Source organism: Fukomys damarensis, unplaced genomic scaffold (assembly GCF_012274545.1).
Source record: "Fukomys damarensis isolate Sample0158 unplaced genomic scaffold, DMR_v1.0_HiC HiC_scaffold_25, whole genome shotgun sequence".
Taxonomy (NCBI): domain Eukaryota; kingdom Metazoa; phylum Chordata; class Mammalia; order Rodentia; family Bathyergidae; genus Fukomys; species Fukomys damarensis.
Window position 1 is genome coordinate 15,159,886 of NW_022900937.1, and position 16,637 is coordinate 15,176,522.

At 36.7% G+C, this 16,637-nt stretch overlaps 1 protein-coding gene across 1 annotated transcript in view; it reads left to right on the forward strand.

Annotated features, from left to right (window-relative positions):
• Window positions 1-16,116, forward strand: part of Lactb (lactamase beta) — a 56,279-nt gene extending 40,163 nt beyond the window's left edge. Inside the window, exons 2-6 of the mRNA XM_010641212.3 lie at window positions 295-361; window positions 2,425-2,615; window positions 2,907-3,258; window positions 4,762-4,927; window positions 15,507-16,116. Coding sequence (XP_010639514.1) covers window positions 295-361; window positions 2,425-2,615; window positions 2,907-3,258; window positions 4,762-4,927; window positions 15,507-16,032 — 1,302 coding nt within the window. The 3' untranslated portion in view covers window positions 16,033-16,116. The remainder of the gene's footprint in view (window positions 1-294; window positions 362-2,424; window positions 2,616-2,906; window positions 3,259-4,761; window positions 4,928-15,506) is intronic.
• The last annotated feature ends 521 nt before the right edge of the window (window positions 16,117-16,637 follow it).

A 16,637-nucleotide genomic window follows, 5' to 3' on the forward strand; every position in this document is an offset into this window, starting at 1 on the left:
CCAGCCACAGTCTCACCCTGCTGAGGTTGCCCAAGTCGGGGTTGCCCAAGTCGGTGTTGCCCAAGTCGGGGGTGAGATCACCTCCGCCCTGGGGACGGCCCTGCCCCGGCTGTGTCCGGACCCGACGCACCCCTCGCAGTTAGCGGCCCTGGAGCCGAGCCGGTGGGCGCGGCTTCCTGGTGGGCGTGGTCAGAAGGGGAGGTTCCGGGGATGCCCGGCTTGAAAGCTTTTGGAGGCTTCCGAGGTGATTCAGCCAATGTTTGAAGTTTTCCTTCTTTTCACCTTCGCTTTTAGGATGAGGTGGGCGCACCCGGCATAGTGGTTGGAGTTTCTGTAGATGGAAAAGAAGTCTGGTCAGAAGGTGGGCTCAAAAAAGTGTCAACTTAGTGACTTATTTAGTGCCAACTGGTTAAAAAAAACTTAATATTTTGCTGGTTGAAATGAATTCCATGAACTTGCTACTCAGTTTACATAAAGTGAAACATATTGTAGAGACAAGTCTATAGAATAAAGGATCCAAGTTTATTTTTTTAATCAGCAAGATTTTAAATATAGCTAATAGAGCTGATGATATATGTAGGTCAGTAGTAGAGTGTGTGCTTAGCGTGTGTGAGGACATGGGTTCAATCTCCAGCACCAAAAATAAATGATTAAAATATAACTAATAAAATAATTGGAGTCTTAAAATGGGTTCTTTCTTCACTTTTCTCGTAGGATTGGATTTATTAGTCTGAAAGTTGTATATAGAGCAATCCATTAAGCCATCAAGTATCCAGTATTGTATATTTGCAACCGTTAAAATGCATAAAACCTCAAGATTTCTGTTTTTTTCTTTTCAAATTCAGTCCACTATTGAGTCTTGCGTTTTGGAAAAGGCACAGTAGGGAATAATAGGGATGCACAATACTCCTTGTCCTCAAGGAGTTTACGCTTTATTACTCCTTTTACTAGGCATAAGTGTTAGTGGCATAGGCATTTTACAATTCTTTTTTTTTTCTTTTCTTTTCTTTTTCTTTTTTTGGGGGCGGGTACTAGAGAGATTGAACTTGCAACCTTGTGCTTGTTAGGCCCGTGGTGGCACCACTGAGCTAAATCTCCAGCCCCATTTTTTGTTCTTTTAATTTTATACTTTTATCAAAGTGCAAGTTGTAGCATAACTTCTTTACTGCACAAAAATGGATTCAGTTAGTCACCCCAGGTTTTTAGGAATCTTACTTTTAGTAAATGACTTTTTTTTTCCCTTTTGGTTTTTTGAGACAGGGTCTCACTGTGTAGGTGAGACTGATCTGGAACTCACTATGTAGCCCAGGCTAGTCTCGAACTCATAGCGATCCTCCTGCCTCAGCCTCCCGAGTGCTGGGATTACAGGCATGCACCACCACGTCCTGCTCAGTAAATGACATTTTAGATCTCATTTAAGGAAAGTTGTAATTTTAGAAGAATTTGATGGGAGAAGTAGTTAGCTAATTTTTAAAAAATCTTATAATCAAAAATTTAATGAACATAGCTCTATGGGTGAGGGCTTTGTTTTTCTACAAATTTTTCAGCATAGTATATATCTCCATTTTAAAAACAGCCATTGTAGGGACAAGGATGTATCTCAGCAGTACGGTACCTGTCTGGCAAGTGCAAGGTCCTGAGTTCAATTCCTCGTACCAAAAAATAAAACGAAAAACTGTGATTGTATTCCTTATCTTTCTTTTCAGAATTATGTTCTTATATCTCTTAGATTTCCACACTTGCACCCTGTGCAGAACATGAAAACCAAACATTTTTTCCAAATTGGTGGTCAGCTGGATTTGCAGATCTCTTCATGTTGGTTTTTATTGGGTGGCTATTTTAAGAAATTCTGTGGAGGCTCACTCAAAAATCAAGAATGAATGCAATCCAAAGAATGATAATGTTTTATTTCAAAGATGTTATTTATTTAAAATGTAGACTAAAGAAATTGTTAAGATAAGCTAAGAAAAATGAGCACAGTGGACCCTTAACTTACAAACTCAATCAGTGTCTGAAGAGTGGCTGTAACTCCTGTTGGTTTTAAGTCAATACAGCTGAGATCTGGATGTTTCCCTGTGCACACGCTGTAGGTAACAAGCGGCAAATGAATCTTCCATTAACCTAATTAACCCAAGTTTTTCATATGTCAGGCTGATGGTAACTTGAGGGTCCACGTATATGAATCAGGTGGAAAAGTGCACGTGGTACATTTTCAATTTGTAGGAATACATTGTCAGCCTCACTACTGTCAGTGTTGCTGAGACTCTCATCTTTACATGTCCAGTATTTGGTAACTCTGGAAATAGGATATCTGTTTTCTTTTAGATAAATACGGGCGACCTTTTGAGACAGGATGATTTCGGTTTTTGAAGGCTTGTTTGACCATGAGGCTATTAATAGAGAATTTGCTTTTTACCCCCACAGGCCTAGGTTATGCAGATGTTGAGAACCGTGTGCCATGTAAACCAGAGACAGTCATGAGAATTGCCAGCATCAGCAAAAGCCTCACAATGGTTGCTCTTGCCAAATTATGGGAAGCAGGGAAACTGGATCTTGATATTCCAGTACAACATTATGTTCCTGAATTCCCAGAAAAAGAGTATGAAGGTGAAAAGGTAGGAAACTCACAGTTTATTTTACTAATGGTATGTTAAAATTGTTTATATTAGAACTTTACTTAAAATGTTTCATAGAGTTCTTTACTTTCAGTTTTTATTAATGGATTTTTTTAGTACAGATGATAATCTGGTAGGTATTTTTCTGAAATGTTAAGATAACGATCTATGCATGACATTGTTCCAGCCCATTTTGAAACAAAAACATTAGTAAGGCATTCATTCCAAGGCTGTTAACTTGTGATTATACAGTTTAATATTGTAACTTAATTTTCATGTTTTTACAATTAGGTTTCTGTCACAACAAGATTGCTAATTTCCCATTTAAGTGGAATTCGTCATTATGAGAAGGATATGAAAAAGGTGAAAGAAGAGAAGGCTTACAAAGCCTTGATTATGATGAGAGGGACATTGGCATCTGACCAAGAAAAAGAATTCAAAGAAAAAGGAGGCAAAAGTCATGAAAAGGATGACTTCGTTAAAGCTAAGACAGAGCCAGACAGTGAAGCCAAATCCCGGAATTCAAAACCGGGCAAGAAAAAAAATGATTTTGAACAAGGCGAATTATATTTGAAAGAAAAGTTTGAAAATTCAGTTGAATCCTTAAGATTATTTAAAAATGATCCATTATTCTTTAAGCCTGGTGAGTGTTAATAACTTCAACAAAGTCCTTATTGAAATGTTGATTTCCAGGAAATCCAAAATTCACTATGGTTGTTAATAGTGGCCAGTCCAGTGTCTGCCTTTTTGTCTGTAGTTTCTCATGAAGCCTGGAAACGAAGCACTTGGTGTTTAGATTTAGCAGAATATGCTCAGTATCAAGGTATTTGTGGAAGCTAGGCATGGTACTGAACACCTGTAAGGCCAGTTTCCTAAGAAGCTGAGGCAAGAAGATGGCACAAGTTTGAGGCCAGTTTGGGTAACTTACTGAGACTCTGTCTCAAGATAAATAGGTAGGTGGCCGGGGATTTAGCTCAGTGGTTCCGCTGCTTGCCTCACAAGTGTAAGGACCTGAGTTCGATTCCCCGGTACAAAAAAAAACAAAACAAAACAAACATAAATAGGTAAGTAGGTAGGTAAATAACCTCAGGGTCCCTAGAGTTCAATCCCTTTTACCTGCCCCCCCAAAAAATTAAAAATACAAGAAATATATTCATAGAAAATTATTTGGAAATGTTGGAAAATAGCTTCTTCAAATAAAACCTGGTCCAAAGTGGAAAGGATAAAGTATTGCTAATTTTTTTGTGTGCCTTCATGCTTTCAAGAAATTAGTGTTGACTGTAACAGTAATCTCAGAATTTGGGAGCCTGAGGCAGGAGGATTATGAGCTTTAAGACTAGCCTGGGCTACATAGCATGTTTAAGGTCAGCCTTGAGGGTCAACCATGTAGGCAAGAACCTTGAATAAATTTTATATAGGTGTGATTAATAAGAAAATAAAATTATGGATTTTGTCTTTTAAAATAAGGTTTCTACCCGTGTTTGGTATGGATCATAAAATCTTTAGTTTCCAGAAGCCAAAATGATACAAAATTATGTATTTGAAATAATATACATATACAAATATATATTTGTATTTCAGTATGTATCTGAAACAAGGTTTTTGTATATATTTTTATTAAAATCAGATCTCTTTATACCTTAAACCATTGATAGTAGATAGTTGAGAATAAGATAGTTTTACTGAAGAATTTTCTTTTCTTCCCCTTCCTACTCTTTCTAGTTGGTTGTCAGTTGGAAGGATTTTTGTTTTGCTTTATTTTGAGATAGAATTTATTTGTTTATATCACTATCAAAGAATGGAACATATTCATATGAATATTGATTGATTGATTAGTACCAGGGATCGAAGTTTGGGTCTTTGTGCTTGCAAGGCAGGTGGCAGAACTACTGAGCTAAATCCCAAGCCCTGAATTGTTAATTAAACATACTGTTCGTTATTTTTTTCTTGTGCTAGGGAGATTGAGTAAGCAAGGCCATTACAAAGTTAACTACATTTGTTGATTTATCATTTGTGATTTTTTTCTAAATGCTGAAGTAAAATATTGAGCTTTAAAGGTATGCTTATTTTCAATAGGAAAACAGTTCAATTTTTGAATAATAATCAAACATTTTCTTTTTTTCCCTCCTTGCAATGATACCTCAAGGTAGTCAGTTTTTGTATTCAACTTTTGGCTATACCCTCCTGGCAGCCATAGTAGAAAGAGCTTCAGGATACAAGTATTTGGACTATATGCAGAAAATATTCCATGACTTGGATATGCTGACAACTGTACAAGAAGAAAATGAGCCTGTGATTTACAATAGAGCAAGGTAAACGAATGCCTCCTGGTGTGTTTATCATACCTTAACTCTGTGTTATCAATTAGGCAAAACCTTTTGCTTGCCTCCCTTCCAAAACAAATTTGCCACATTTTGGGAACTTTATTACATGTCTTATTTTTCCATTTGTAAAATGAGGAAGCCAGTGTGGTGGTGCACGCCTGTAATCCCAGCACTCGGGAGGTAGAGTCACAAGGATCACTGTAAGTTCAAGGCAAGCTTGAGCTACATAATGAGTTCATAGCCAGCCTGAACTACATAACAAGACCCTGTCTCAAAAAACCAAAATAAAGTAAAATAAAATGAGGGAAATAAAACATGTTTGTAAAGTACCCCAAGATGCTTAAGCAAAAGCAATAGTAACTCAAGCAAATGAATAATTAAGCCAGGCCAGTGATTTAGCTTCTTGGTACCATGCCTGCCTCACAAGTACACAGTGCAGAGTTTGATTCCCCAGTACCAAAAAAAAAAGAGAAAGAAACAAGCCACAATTGTACCCATTAGGGTGGGGGAGGCAAGGTCTTAACCCAGCCTTTCCAGGAAATATCCCTGACCCCATCCTTGTACACTTCCTATGGGACTTGATCCTCCATTTGACCCTCATTTAATCATTATTATCTGGGTGACTATACTTGTAATCTTATTGGTTGGTCGTGGTTTTGCCCCACCTCATGCCCACTTTATAAATTTCCATTGGGTCTTACAGTTTTGTCCCACTTTGTATCTGCCTCACCACATGGCTTTGCTGTTAAAACATCTTTGAAAAGTGGGGTGGGTGGGGGATTTAGCTCAGTGGTTCCGCCTCCTGCCTTGCCAGTGCAAGGACCTGAGTTCAATACCTGGTACCAAAAAAAAAAAAAAAGTGGGTTGAGCGGGCAGCCCACTTTCCAGTCCCCCTTCTATCTCTCTTAGACAGAAGCTTTCTTTTGCTCAATAAATTTTTCCTACTCTTAAAAAAAAAATTGTAACCCATAGTGTGTACCTGTAATTTACTCTCTAATCCCTTTTCTTACATTTTAGCTAGTGTTTTGTCTGTTTGCCTTTATTGTTTTTAACTGGTTTAATGCTTATTTTGAAACAATTTCAAAGTTACAAGAAAGTGGCAGGAATAATGCAAAGTATTCATATTACCTCAAGCAGGTACCCCAGATGTTACCTTTTTCCCACATTTGCACTGTTCAGGGTTATGTTTTTTCTGAACCATATGAAAATAAGTTCCAGATATGGTACCCTACTTTCTAAAAACAAAGACATTCAAGGAATTGACATTGATGCAATGGTTTATCAAATGTACAGCATATATTCTAATTTTGCCATTTGTTCCAATAATATTCTTCATAGGAAGATAAAATTTTAGCCCAGGGCCCAGTTGTGGATCCCATTTACATTTAGTTACTGTGTCTCTCAGAACTCACGTGATATCACTTTGTCTTGTTATTAATGATGCTCTTTCAATGACTTTGTTGAGGTGGTACTTGTTAGCTTTCTCCACTGTAAAGTTACTATTGTTTTGTTTTGTTTGGTACTGGGGATCAAACTCAGGACCTTGTGCTTGAGAGGCAGGCACGCTGCCACTCAGCTAAATCCCAGGCCCAAAGTGAATTATTTTTGCCTTTGTTATTAACAAATATATTTTGGGGAATACTATTTTTAAAAAGCCTATTTCTCATTGAACTTTCTACTTGTTTGTTACCATTGGTGATTCGTGACTGAATCAGTTATTACCGTAATGCTTGCCAGATGGTAACTTTCTAATTGTCACTGATTTGACATTTGTTAGTTGGCATTCCTTTATAAGAAGTACTTTTCCTTCTCCTTTATTTATTGGTTTATTGCACTTTTGGATTCATGCTTTAGTCAGTGGGTTATAATCTATCACTGGCATTGTTTAATGCCTTGCTTTGGAAATATTAAGCGTATAAAATATTAGAACTTTGTGCAAGGGTAAATGATTATTAGTTTGCTTACTTATATTTCCCATATTTTAATCAAAGTGTTATTTATATATTAAATGCTCTTATTTGAATTATGTAGACCCCCACTACCTCCCATTAACAAGAACAAATTTTGTGGTATATTATGAAAATATAGTATTAAGTGCTATCTAATTAAAATAATTAAACATTTAATATATATGGGTTTAAAGAACTGTTTTATGAGACATCTTTAGGCACATTTTAATTCTAAAAATTAAGATTGAAAACATTTAATCTGCTGGTGTGGAGCACACCTGTAATCTCAGCCCTTGGGAGACTGGCCAGAGGATCTCAAATTTAAGGCCAGCCCGGGCTACATAGTCACAGTCTTCTTTTACAACTTTTAAATATTAAATACCACATTGGAGTTAATTTATGTAAATTTGATTGGATATTCAAACAAAGTCCTAGGCATACTGTTTATGCAGATTTTGATATAATTCATGGACAGGATTCAGAACACTTTGATGAATTTTGAACTAGAACTAGAATTTTTGTCCTAAAAGGGAAAATGGTATAATTTTTGGATAATTTCATATTTTATATCTTTAGTACTATCATAGAAAAGGAGTTAGTCATAATTTTAACCATTTAAAATTTTAAAATTTAGCTTACAGTTTATGTTACAGAGTTTTCTAAGAACTTACAGTTTCAAGCACTAATTTATGTCATCAAAATAACTGAAGCACAACTCTCTGAAAATGCTATAAAATTTAAATGTTCAGTCGAAATAAGAGGATTAAAATAATGTGAACCAGATACATAAAGATTTCTTGTTTGAACTGATAAACTTTAAAACCACTCAGAAATATTTGAATTTTAAAATTATTTCATTAAATTATGAAAAAGTAAGTATTTTATAAGAGGAAAATGCAACACAGCAGAAAGTGAAAAAAAAGTTGAGCAGTATTAGCAAATGAAAAAAATTTGTCTTACTTTTTTAAACTTATTTGAAATTTTTAATTCAGAAAGAATACTAATGACAAGGAATTTATAACAAGTGTTAAATTGGCCAGTTTGATTATCTCTTGATTGTTTATGGTTAGAATTTTGGTATTTATGTTCTTTATCCTTTTCCTTTTTTTTTTTTTCTTTTCTTCCTAGTATAGTAGCCAGTTACTGAGTTGAAAATTCTGTTTAATGGCTTGAATACCAACACTTCTCTCTCTTTCTTTCTTTCTTTCTTACAGGACAAAGTAGGATAGAAAATAAGATGCATTGTATGTAAGCAGGATAAACACAAAATTTTAGGGCAAAGGCTAGTCTGATGTAGAAAAAGACACCAAAATTCAGTGACTGGAAGAAAATCAAAGGTTCCTTCTCTCAGGTAACATTTGAGAGGGGAGCAGTTCACATTGGCAGATGGCACTGTTCCACACAAGCCCTTAGGGACCTGGATGCTTGCATCTTAACGCTTCTCTGTCCCATCTGTGTATTAGAAAGTCAGTCACATCCCCACTGGTGTCCCAGCTCCTGAAAAGAGAATGAATTAGAGGAGGATGCCTTAAGAGCCAGACTTTAAAATTCAGACTTGAAAGTATCTCACTTTCTTTCTGTTCACCTTCTGCTAACGAAAAAATGTAGCCATATGATTGTGGCAAGAGAAGTTGGGAAGTGTAGTGTCTAGCTGAGCAGGCATGTTCCTTGCTGTAACTCTTTTACTAAGGGAGAAGAAAGGAATCAATTTTGTGGCGGTCTCGACCAGTGTATCATTCTGTAACACTTGTGTTGGGGGCAGGGTGCATGTTCACAATTGTGTGTTCTCTTGGGCAGAAGGAAAATGGATTCTGTACTGTGGGTTGAGGTGAAAATTATGAGGGAAATATATGAAACTAAAATTCTGTCATAATTTTTACTTTGTTAAAGGAGCATTGGCTGAGAATTTTGAGGATAATTACTAGTAGAAGTTATACATTCAGGGTGTTTTTGTTTTATTATTTGATTTGTTAGAAAGGTAGCATATATTATTTTACATTACCAGCTTATTTTTAAAAACTATTGAAAGTCTATGACCTGAGAGAGATTTTTGGGGGACCCAAAAGAAATTGGGTTAGCAACAAGCAATGAATTTTAATTTTTTTCAGAGGCTTGTGGTTCTTCACTATTTCACACTGAGTGTGTGTGTGTGTGTGTGTGTAAAATAGTGCCACCTAGGCCTTATTTTTAAGTCTATCTTTATATTCTACTGGAAAACATGAGGAAAAGCATGCAGATGTCAGTGCTGAATCTAAAGAATTCTGTGGTACACATGTGTAAATACCAAATAGTTTCCCTGGTGTGAATATTCTGCAACAATGCGTAAGATTCTAATAAGATTACTGACATTTAGAAATTTGAAGAAAGGAGCTAAAGGTGTAGGGAAGGTGTGATGCGTAGGGGAAGAACAAAAAGGGAAAAGAAAAAAATGTGAGAGAATGAAAAGATGAAAATAAAGTGTTTGTAGATGGGGAGGGGAGGAGGGGGTGAAGGGAGGGCAGAGGTAAGGGGAAAAAATGAGAATCAAGACTTGCCATGTAGAGGTACATGATCCCAACAATGAATGTAACTGTACTGTATCCCTAAAATGTACCAATAAACTCAATAAAATTAAAAAAAAAAGAATTCTATGGTAAAAGATGAATAGATGCATAGGCATATTATGACTTTTTTTGGGGGGGGGTACTGGGGATTGAACTCGGGTCCTTGCGCTTGCAAGGTAGGCCACCAAACCATTGAGCTAAATCCCCGACCCAAGCATATTATGATTTGAAAAGAAGTATATAGTCTATACATAAAGGGGAAAAGGCCATTTGTACTTCTTGAGCTTTGTTTCTAACGTGAAAACTAAGGCTCTATCATGTGCTGTTTTCTGATTAGTAACATGCCAAAAGTCAAAAGATGGCACATGATGGTGAGTTAATTTCATTTTTGTTTCTATTATTTGAAAAAATTGGATTGCTTTTTGTAGTGCTAAAGCTTTTTGTCTACTCTGAGGTTGATTGGTTATTTTTGATTTTTAACAGGACCCAATGATTCTGATGTGGTAGTTGATTCATTTTAGGCCGGAAGATAAAATAGGAGGCAAGCCTCAGCAACTTAGCAAAACTTTGCCTCAATTAAAAAAAAAAAAAAAAAAAAAAAAAAAAAAAAAAAAAAAAAAAGAAGGAAATGTCACACCTAAGAAAATGTCTTATCCATTTGCTTTGCTTTTATTTTATTTGATACACTATCTATTTCAAACTCTAAAACTTGATTGTAATTCATTTTTTTTGGTAATTATTTTAAAGGAATTTAAAAGCATTAGCTTTTGGGGACAGTTCAGGGAGTGAAAACTATTTTTGCAAAGATACATACCCCAAAAGCTTTGAAATAAGATTTCGTAGACATATGCTTTGATCCATTTGTTTTGTGGTAACATTTTATATAAAACGAAATGTTTCCAACAGACCTCTTGGGCATAATCATAAATCTGCTTATAATATACTAACCAAGGCTTTATAAAGTTATATCCCAAGAGCAAATATTTATCTTCTTAATCCCTTCTTTATGAGAATGTATGTGTGTATGCTTAAAATAGTACCATCCAATGTCTGTCACCCATTTAAAGTATTTTCCCTACAATCTCACTTCAAAATATATCTTAAATTTTTTTGGTCAGTGTTTTAGCCACAAGATCATTCTTAGATGTAAGGTAGGCAAGGGAATTTGTATTTAACTGAGTACATTGTCCTGAATAAAACTGGTTTTCTTAAGTAGAAGAGTGGGAACATGGATTCCCTATAGGCAAAAAAAAAAAAAAAAAATTGAAATGAATCTTTAAGAAAATGTCCACAAGGGAATACAGTGACTGTTCTTACCACTGAAAGAGTTTGTTCATAGCTAAATCCTTAGTGCCTTAGCCTTTTAGCCCTTGTTAATTTTTTGTATGTGTTTGGCATAATACTTGCCACAGAAATCTCTACTTTGGGACTGGGGATGTAGCTTAGCAGTAGAGTACTACAAAAGAAAGAAAAATACTGTAGTTTCATAATTTGATACACTAAATACTTTCTGCTATATTTACTGTATTTTGATAGTATAAATATGGTACCTTCTATTTATTTTTTTAGTGTCTTCCAGAATTAAGCATTATTTCCTATCAGACTTTTATGCTTATAGCTCATAGACACTGTCCTAATGGTTCAGTTTAAATATTAATGCTAAATGTTAAACTAGGATTAGTTTTTATAGTATGCATTTTATGGCCAGGTATTGTGGTACCCACTTATAATCTAGCACTAGGGAGGCTGAGGTTGGAGGATCACTGTGAGTTTAGACCACCCTAGGCTGCATCATGAGTTCAAGACCAGCTTGAGCTATGGTAAAGACCCTGTCTCAAAAAAAAATTTTTTTGTTCATGTTGTCCTACTGTTTTGGAGTTTGGTTTTTGTGGAACTAGGGACTGAATCTAGAGCCTTGCACATGATCACTGAGCTATGTTCCCAGTCTCTTTTACTATCCATTTTAAATTGTTAGTTTTGAACTTTTTGTAACAGTAAGATATAAAGTGGTACATGCTTGTTTGTAAAGGCATTCAAGGAGCATTTTAAAAATAAAGGTATTTTGAATTTCCACGTCTGTAGAACCTATGGTTGTACAGTGTTCTCTGCAAAACCTGGAGATGCAGTGATAAGTAGGAAGAGGCTGTCATCTGGTGTCATTCCAGCAGTCAGTTACACAGCTGTCCCTGTAACTTACTCAGAAGTGTGTCTGTATTCCATTGGGTTAGGCAGAAATTGCCTAGGAATTTGAAATAATGAAGTTTATTATTCAGCTGAACATTATATATATTTATATATATGAACATTCATATTTTTATGAAAAGCTACTGATTAGTTCTCTATCTAAAGGAACAAAGAGATTAAAGTCTAGAATTTGTTGAAAGTTTGGATTTCTAGATTAAAGTCTAGAAGTCTCCATATTTTTATATTTAAAGGAGGAATGGCTGAAGAAACCTAATTCCCAGTCTTAGTATAAGTGGTTTGAAATGCTTTACTATTAAAGGGAAGTCACATAAAGCTGATTAGCCAAAAACATGGGTTATTTTGGTTTACACAAGCTTGGAGTTCACTCTAAGAAATATATCTCAGTCTGAACACTGACTATCTTTCTAGTGTGTGGCTTCTTTTAGACTTAATATGTGCTTGATTGGCTGGCATTACAAGTGTAATCAGAGTAGAGGCAGAAAGTAATGAGGGCATAAAATATATATGGGAGTGGCCGTAGGAATGAAAGGAGGGAGAAGGGTAAGACACAAAACGGAGATTGAGTAAAGAGGATTGAACATGCGAGAGTGGAGGGCAAGAGAGCCAGCCATGGAGCCAGGTGTGGTGGTGCACGCCTGTAATCCAAGCACTTGGGAAGCTGAGGCAGGAGGATCACTGAGTTCAAGACCAGCCTGGACTATGTAGTGAGTTCCAGGTCAGTCTCAACTACATGGTGAGACCCTGTCTCAAAAAACAAAAAACAAAAAACAACAACAAAAAAAAGTGAGAGCCAACCATGCCTTTTATAACCAGGATGTTAAGGAACTGAATAAATATAAGAAGGGTTGGAAGAGATTCAGTTTTAGACATGTTAATTTTTAGACACAAGAAGACCATCTATCAAATGTTCTCAAAAGAGCATATTGCTTATGTGCACTAACTATATATATATATATTTTTTTTTTTAACTTTATTTTATATCTTGGTACCATGGATCAAACTCGGGACCTTGTGCTTGTGAAGCAGGTCGTGGTGGCACCACTGAACTAAATCCCCAGCCTTTCAAAAGAGCATGTTAAGATCGTCCACTGTAACCTTTTAAAAAAATCTTTAGGCATGGGACTATGACCACTCTTTTTCTAACTGCCAGGTATTGTGCTTCACCAATATTCTGACTTGAACTTTTATGAGACATGTAAGAATTTTGGAAGGAGTCATTTTTTAAAACATATATGCCACAGTTCCTCAGAAGTTGTGAATTTTGAAGTTAGAGTATAATTTGGAGAGGGAAGAGATACACATATGATTCAGATAAATATAAATTCATAACTCCTCTCAAGCCAAATTAGAAAATTATTAATATTAGTAGAAAATCTAATCATCAATTTGAAGTAGAGTTTGTGCTTCAATGGCAGATTTGTAGTTACTGCTGCAGAAGAGAAGATCTGGTACAGTTGGACCACCATTTACTGGATGGGTAAAGAATGTTAGGATTGAGCCAGGGATTTAGCTCAGTGGTGCCGCTGCCTGCCTCATAAGCACAAGATCCCCAGTTTGATCCCAGGTACTAAAAAAAAAAAGAATGGTAGGATTAAGGGCCAGAAGAGAAAGAACTTCATGGCCTGGGAGGAAGTATCAGTCAGTGATGTTACAAGCCAGAAATCACACGAGGATTACAAAGAGGGAACTGAAAGATCCCTAAAGCTGAGCATCATGGCACACAACTGTAATCCCAACACTTGGGAGACTGCAACAGGAGGATGGATTGTCATGAGTTCAAGGCCAGCCTAAACTGCACAACAAGAGCTTCTCTTAAAAAACCAAACATGAACAGGAAGGATGAGCTCGCAGAGAAAACGTGTGTGGACTATTGCATGCAGTTCAACAGTGATGGAGAGAGAGGAGACTGGTACCTGGGAGCTACAGCAAGGACCCCCACCCCTGGGAGGAAACTTGAGCATTTTGCAAACTCAGTAAAGGAGTGCAGGTTTTGTGAGTGGTCCATTATTCCCTGTCTACACCTGTCACCTTGCCTCTTGCTGCTTGTTTTCTCCAGTTCTCTGCTTTAGCCACCCCAGGGCCTCACTCCTCAGCCTGCTGGCTATGGGCTCTCCTTTCAGCATTTCCCATGCTCTCAGTGCCTGGGCTCCTCACATCCCTCCGAGGAGTTGCCCCACAGCCTGTTGCTAAAAAGGTGGTACCCACCTTGTTAGAAATGCAGAATTCTTAATCCCAGCACTCGGGAGGCTGAGACAGGAGGATTGCCGTGAGTTCGAGACCATCCTAGGCAACATAGTGAGCTCCAGGTCAGTCTCAACGACATAGTGAGACCCTGTCTCAAAAAACAAACAAACAAAAAACAGCAACAACAAAAAAAGAAATGCAGAATTGGGGCTCTACGAAAGCAGAAATCCCTAGATGATTAATATTAATTTGAAATTCAGTTTAAGTCTGTCATCAGGATCATTAGTCTCTGGAGAGCAGCAGCAGTGTGGGCTTTTCTCCTGTGCCTTGCAAGGTATCTTGTTAAGTACCGGCCAGCAATGAAGTTTCTGTTTAATCCACATGTTTAATGAATACTGACTGAACGGCAAGTACTGTTCTAGGTAGAGGACTCATTGATGGTACATGCTATGGAAAAGGACAGTCAAACATGTAAACAAATAAGAATGTCAGATACTAGTAGGAAGAAAATAAAACAGTGTGATGGGCTACAAGGTTACAGGAAGAGCCCATAGGGGACTTATTTAAAATACATTAGTTTTAGGCCATGGAATTGAGCTGAGACATGAATACCAAAAAGAGCCAGCTTGTCTTTGCAAATAGAAAAAAAATACACGTGCAGAAATAATTCTGGTATGAAAAAACCAAGGCAAGATGTTGTGAGATGAAAGTGGCAAATGAGCTAAATTGTGTTGCTGTAGACCCACTGGCCTTTAACAAATACTTCATAACAATATCCTGCACTGAAAGTCACAGCTAATAAAGCTACACACAGTGCTTTATCTGCAGTATAAGGAAATAAGAGGAATGTGAATTGTAACAAATAAAACCATTTCAGAATGCAAAGTGCTTTTATACATATTCCAAACTCCGAAAAGTATTTTAATTCCCATTTTATAAGTTAGGATGATGAAGCAGAGAGACAATAAAAATGTCAGACTGCTGTGGGCTTAAATCCAACTCTGCCACTTAAAGTTGTGTGACCTCTTCGCCCTGTAAAAACAGGAATTTATAATAGTACCTACCTTCTAACTTTGTGACAAGAATAAGTTAGTTTATATTTACATATTTCTTAGAACAATGTGTGGCATACAGGAAGAACTATATGAATACTTACTAACTAAATAAAATAAGCATAGCTCATAGGGGTGAAGGTTGGTATTCCAACTGAGGTTTGCTAACTCCAGCCTCTCCCAGTGTGTAGATGAAGTACCATGTCACGTCGCTGTACATGATATTTGTATGGTATTTTTATCCTCATGGAGATCCTTCTGCCTTAGACCCTTAGACTCCCGTGTGCTGGTGAATCAGCACACATTTTTTTGTAGGTATTAAAAATTTGATATGCTGGGCATGGCAGCCCACACCAGTAATCCCAGCACTCGGGAGGCTGAGGCAGGAGGGTGGTTGTGAGTTCAGTAGAAAAACACTTTTTATGCTTTAATTCACAAGGTAATTAAATTACTCAGTTATCTATGTGTCACTCATTGCTGAATCATACTGAAAATTGGAGGTTATTTATAGTTAATGTATGATCACTGCATTGAAATACCATCTGTCTTAGGTGTACATTTTCCTATTCGTTATCATATGTAAAGTCAATAATAGATTATTAAGTTTTTAATGAACATTCTTATTTCATTTTAGATTTTATGTTTACAATAAAAAGCAACGCCTTGTCAACACTCCTTATGTGGATAACTCCTATAAATGGGCTGGTGGTGGATTTCTGTCTACAGTGGGTGACCTTCTGAAATTTGGAAATGCAATGTTGTACAGTTACCAAGTTGGGCTGTTTAAGAACTCAAATGAAAATTTTTTACCTGGATATCTCAAACCGGAAACAATGGTTATGATGTGGACACCTGTCCCTAACACAGAGATGTCTTGGGATAAAGACGGTAAATATGCAATGGCATGGGGTGTGGTAGAAAAGAAGCAGACATACGGCTCTTGTAGGAAGCAGCGGCATTATGCCTCCCATACTGGAGGTGCAGTGGGTGCCAGTAGTGTCCTGCTGGTCCTTCCTGAAGAAGTGGATACAGAGACCGTAAATAACAAGGTTCCCCCAAGAGGAATAATTGTTTCTATCATCTGTAACATGCAATCTGTTGGCCTCAATAGCACTGCTTTAAAGATTGCCCTGGAATTTGATAAAGACAGGTCAGACTGATCTCTTAACATCACAGGTGCAAAATAAACATTTTGAAATATTAAAGTTCCAGTACTGGGGATTTGGCTCAGTGGTTCCGTTGTCTGCTTCGCAAGTGCTAGCACCTGAGTTTGATCCCTGGCACCAAAAAAAAAAAAAAAAAGAAAGAGAAATATTAAATTTCCAAATACATGAGCTTTTTAAGAATAAATTTGTAATAGAGTACAAGTACAATGAATGCAGAAATTATGTACCTCTAATTGCTTAATTTTGTAGCTGTCTTTTATTGTAGAATTAGTTCTTTACACTCAGGGAAGTAGCTATTGTTTCTACTTTTTGGAAAAAATGTTAATTCTTGAAATAAAATATTCTGATAAAAACATGTACTTTTTGGATGTGTAATAGAGAAAAATCTCATTCAACAGGAACCTTCACATATTGCCCTTTTAACATAACAGTAGATGCAAGATTATGAGAAATGGCTGGGCCTGGTGGTGCATGCCTAGCACTGAGGAAGGCTGAGGTAGGAGGATTGCAAGTTCAAGTCCTCTCTTGGAAATTTAGCAAGACCCTGTCTCAAAAAGTACAAAGAGTTGGGAAGTAGCTCAGTGGTAGAAATGCCCCTG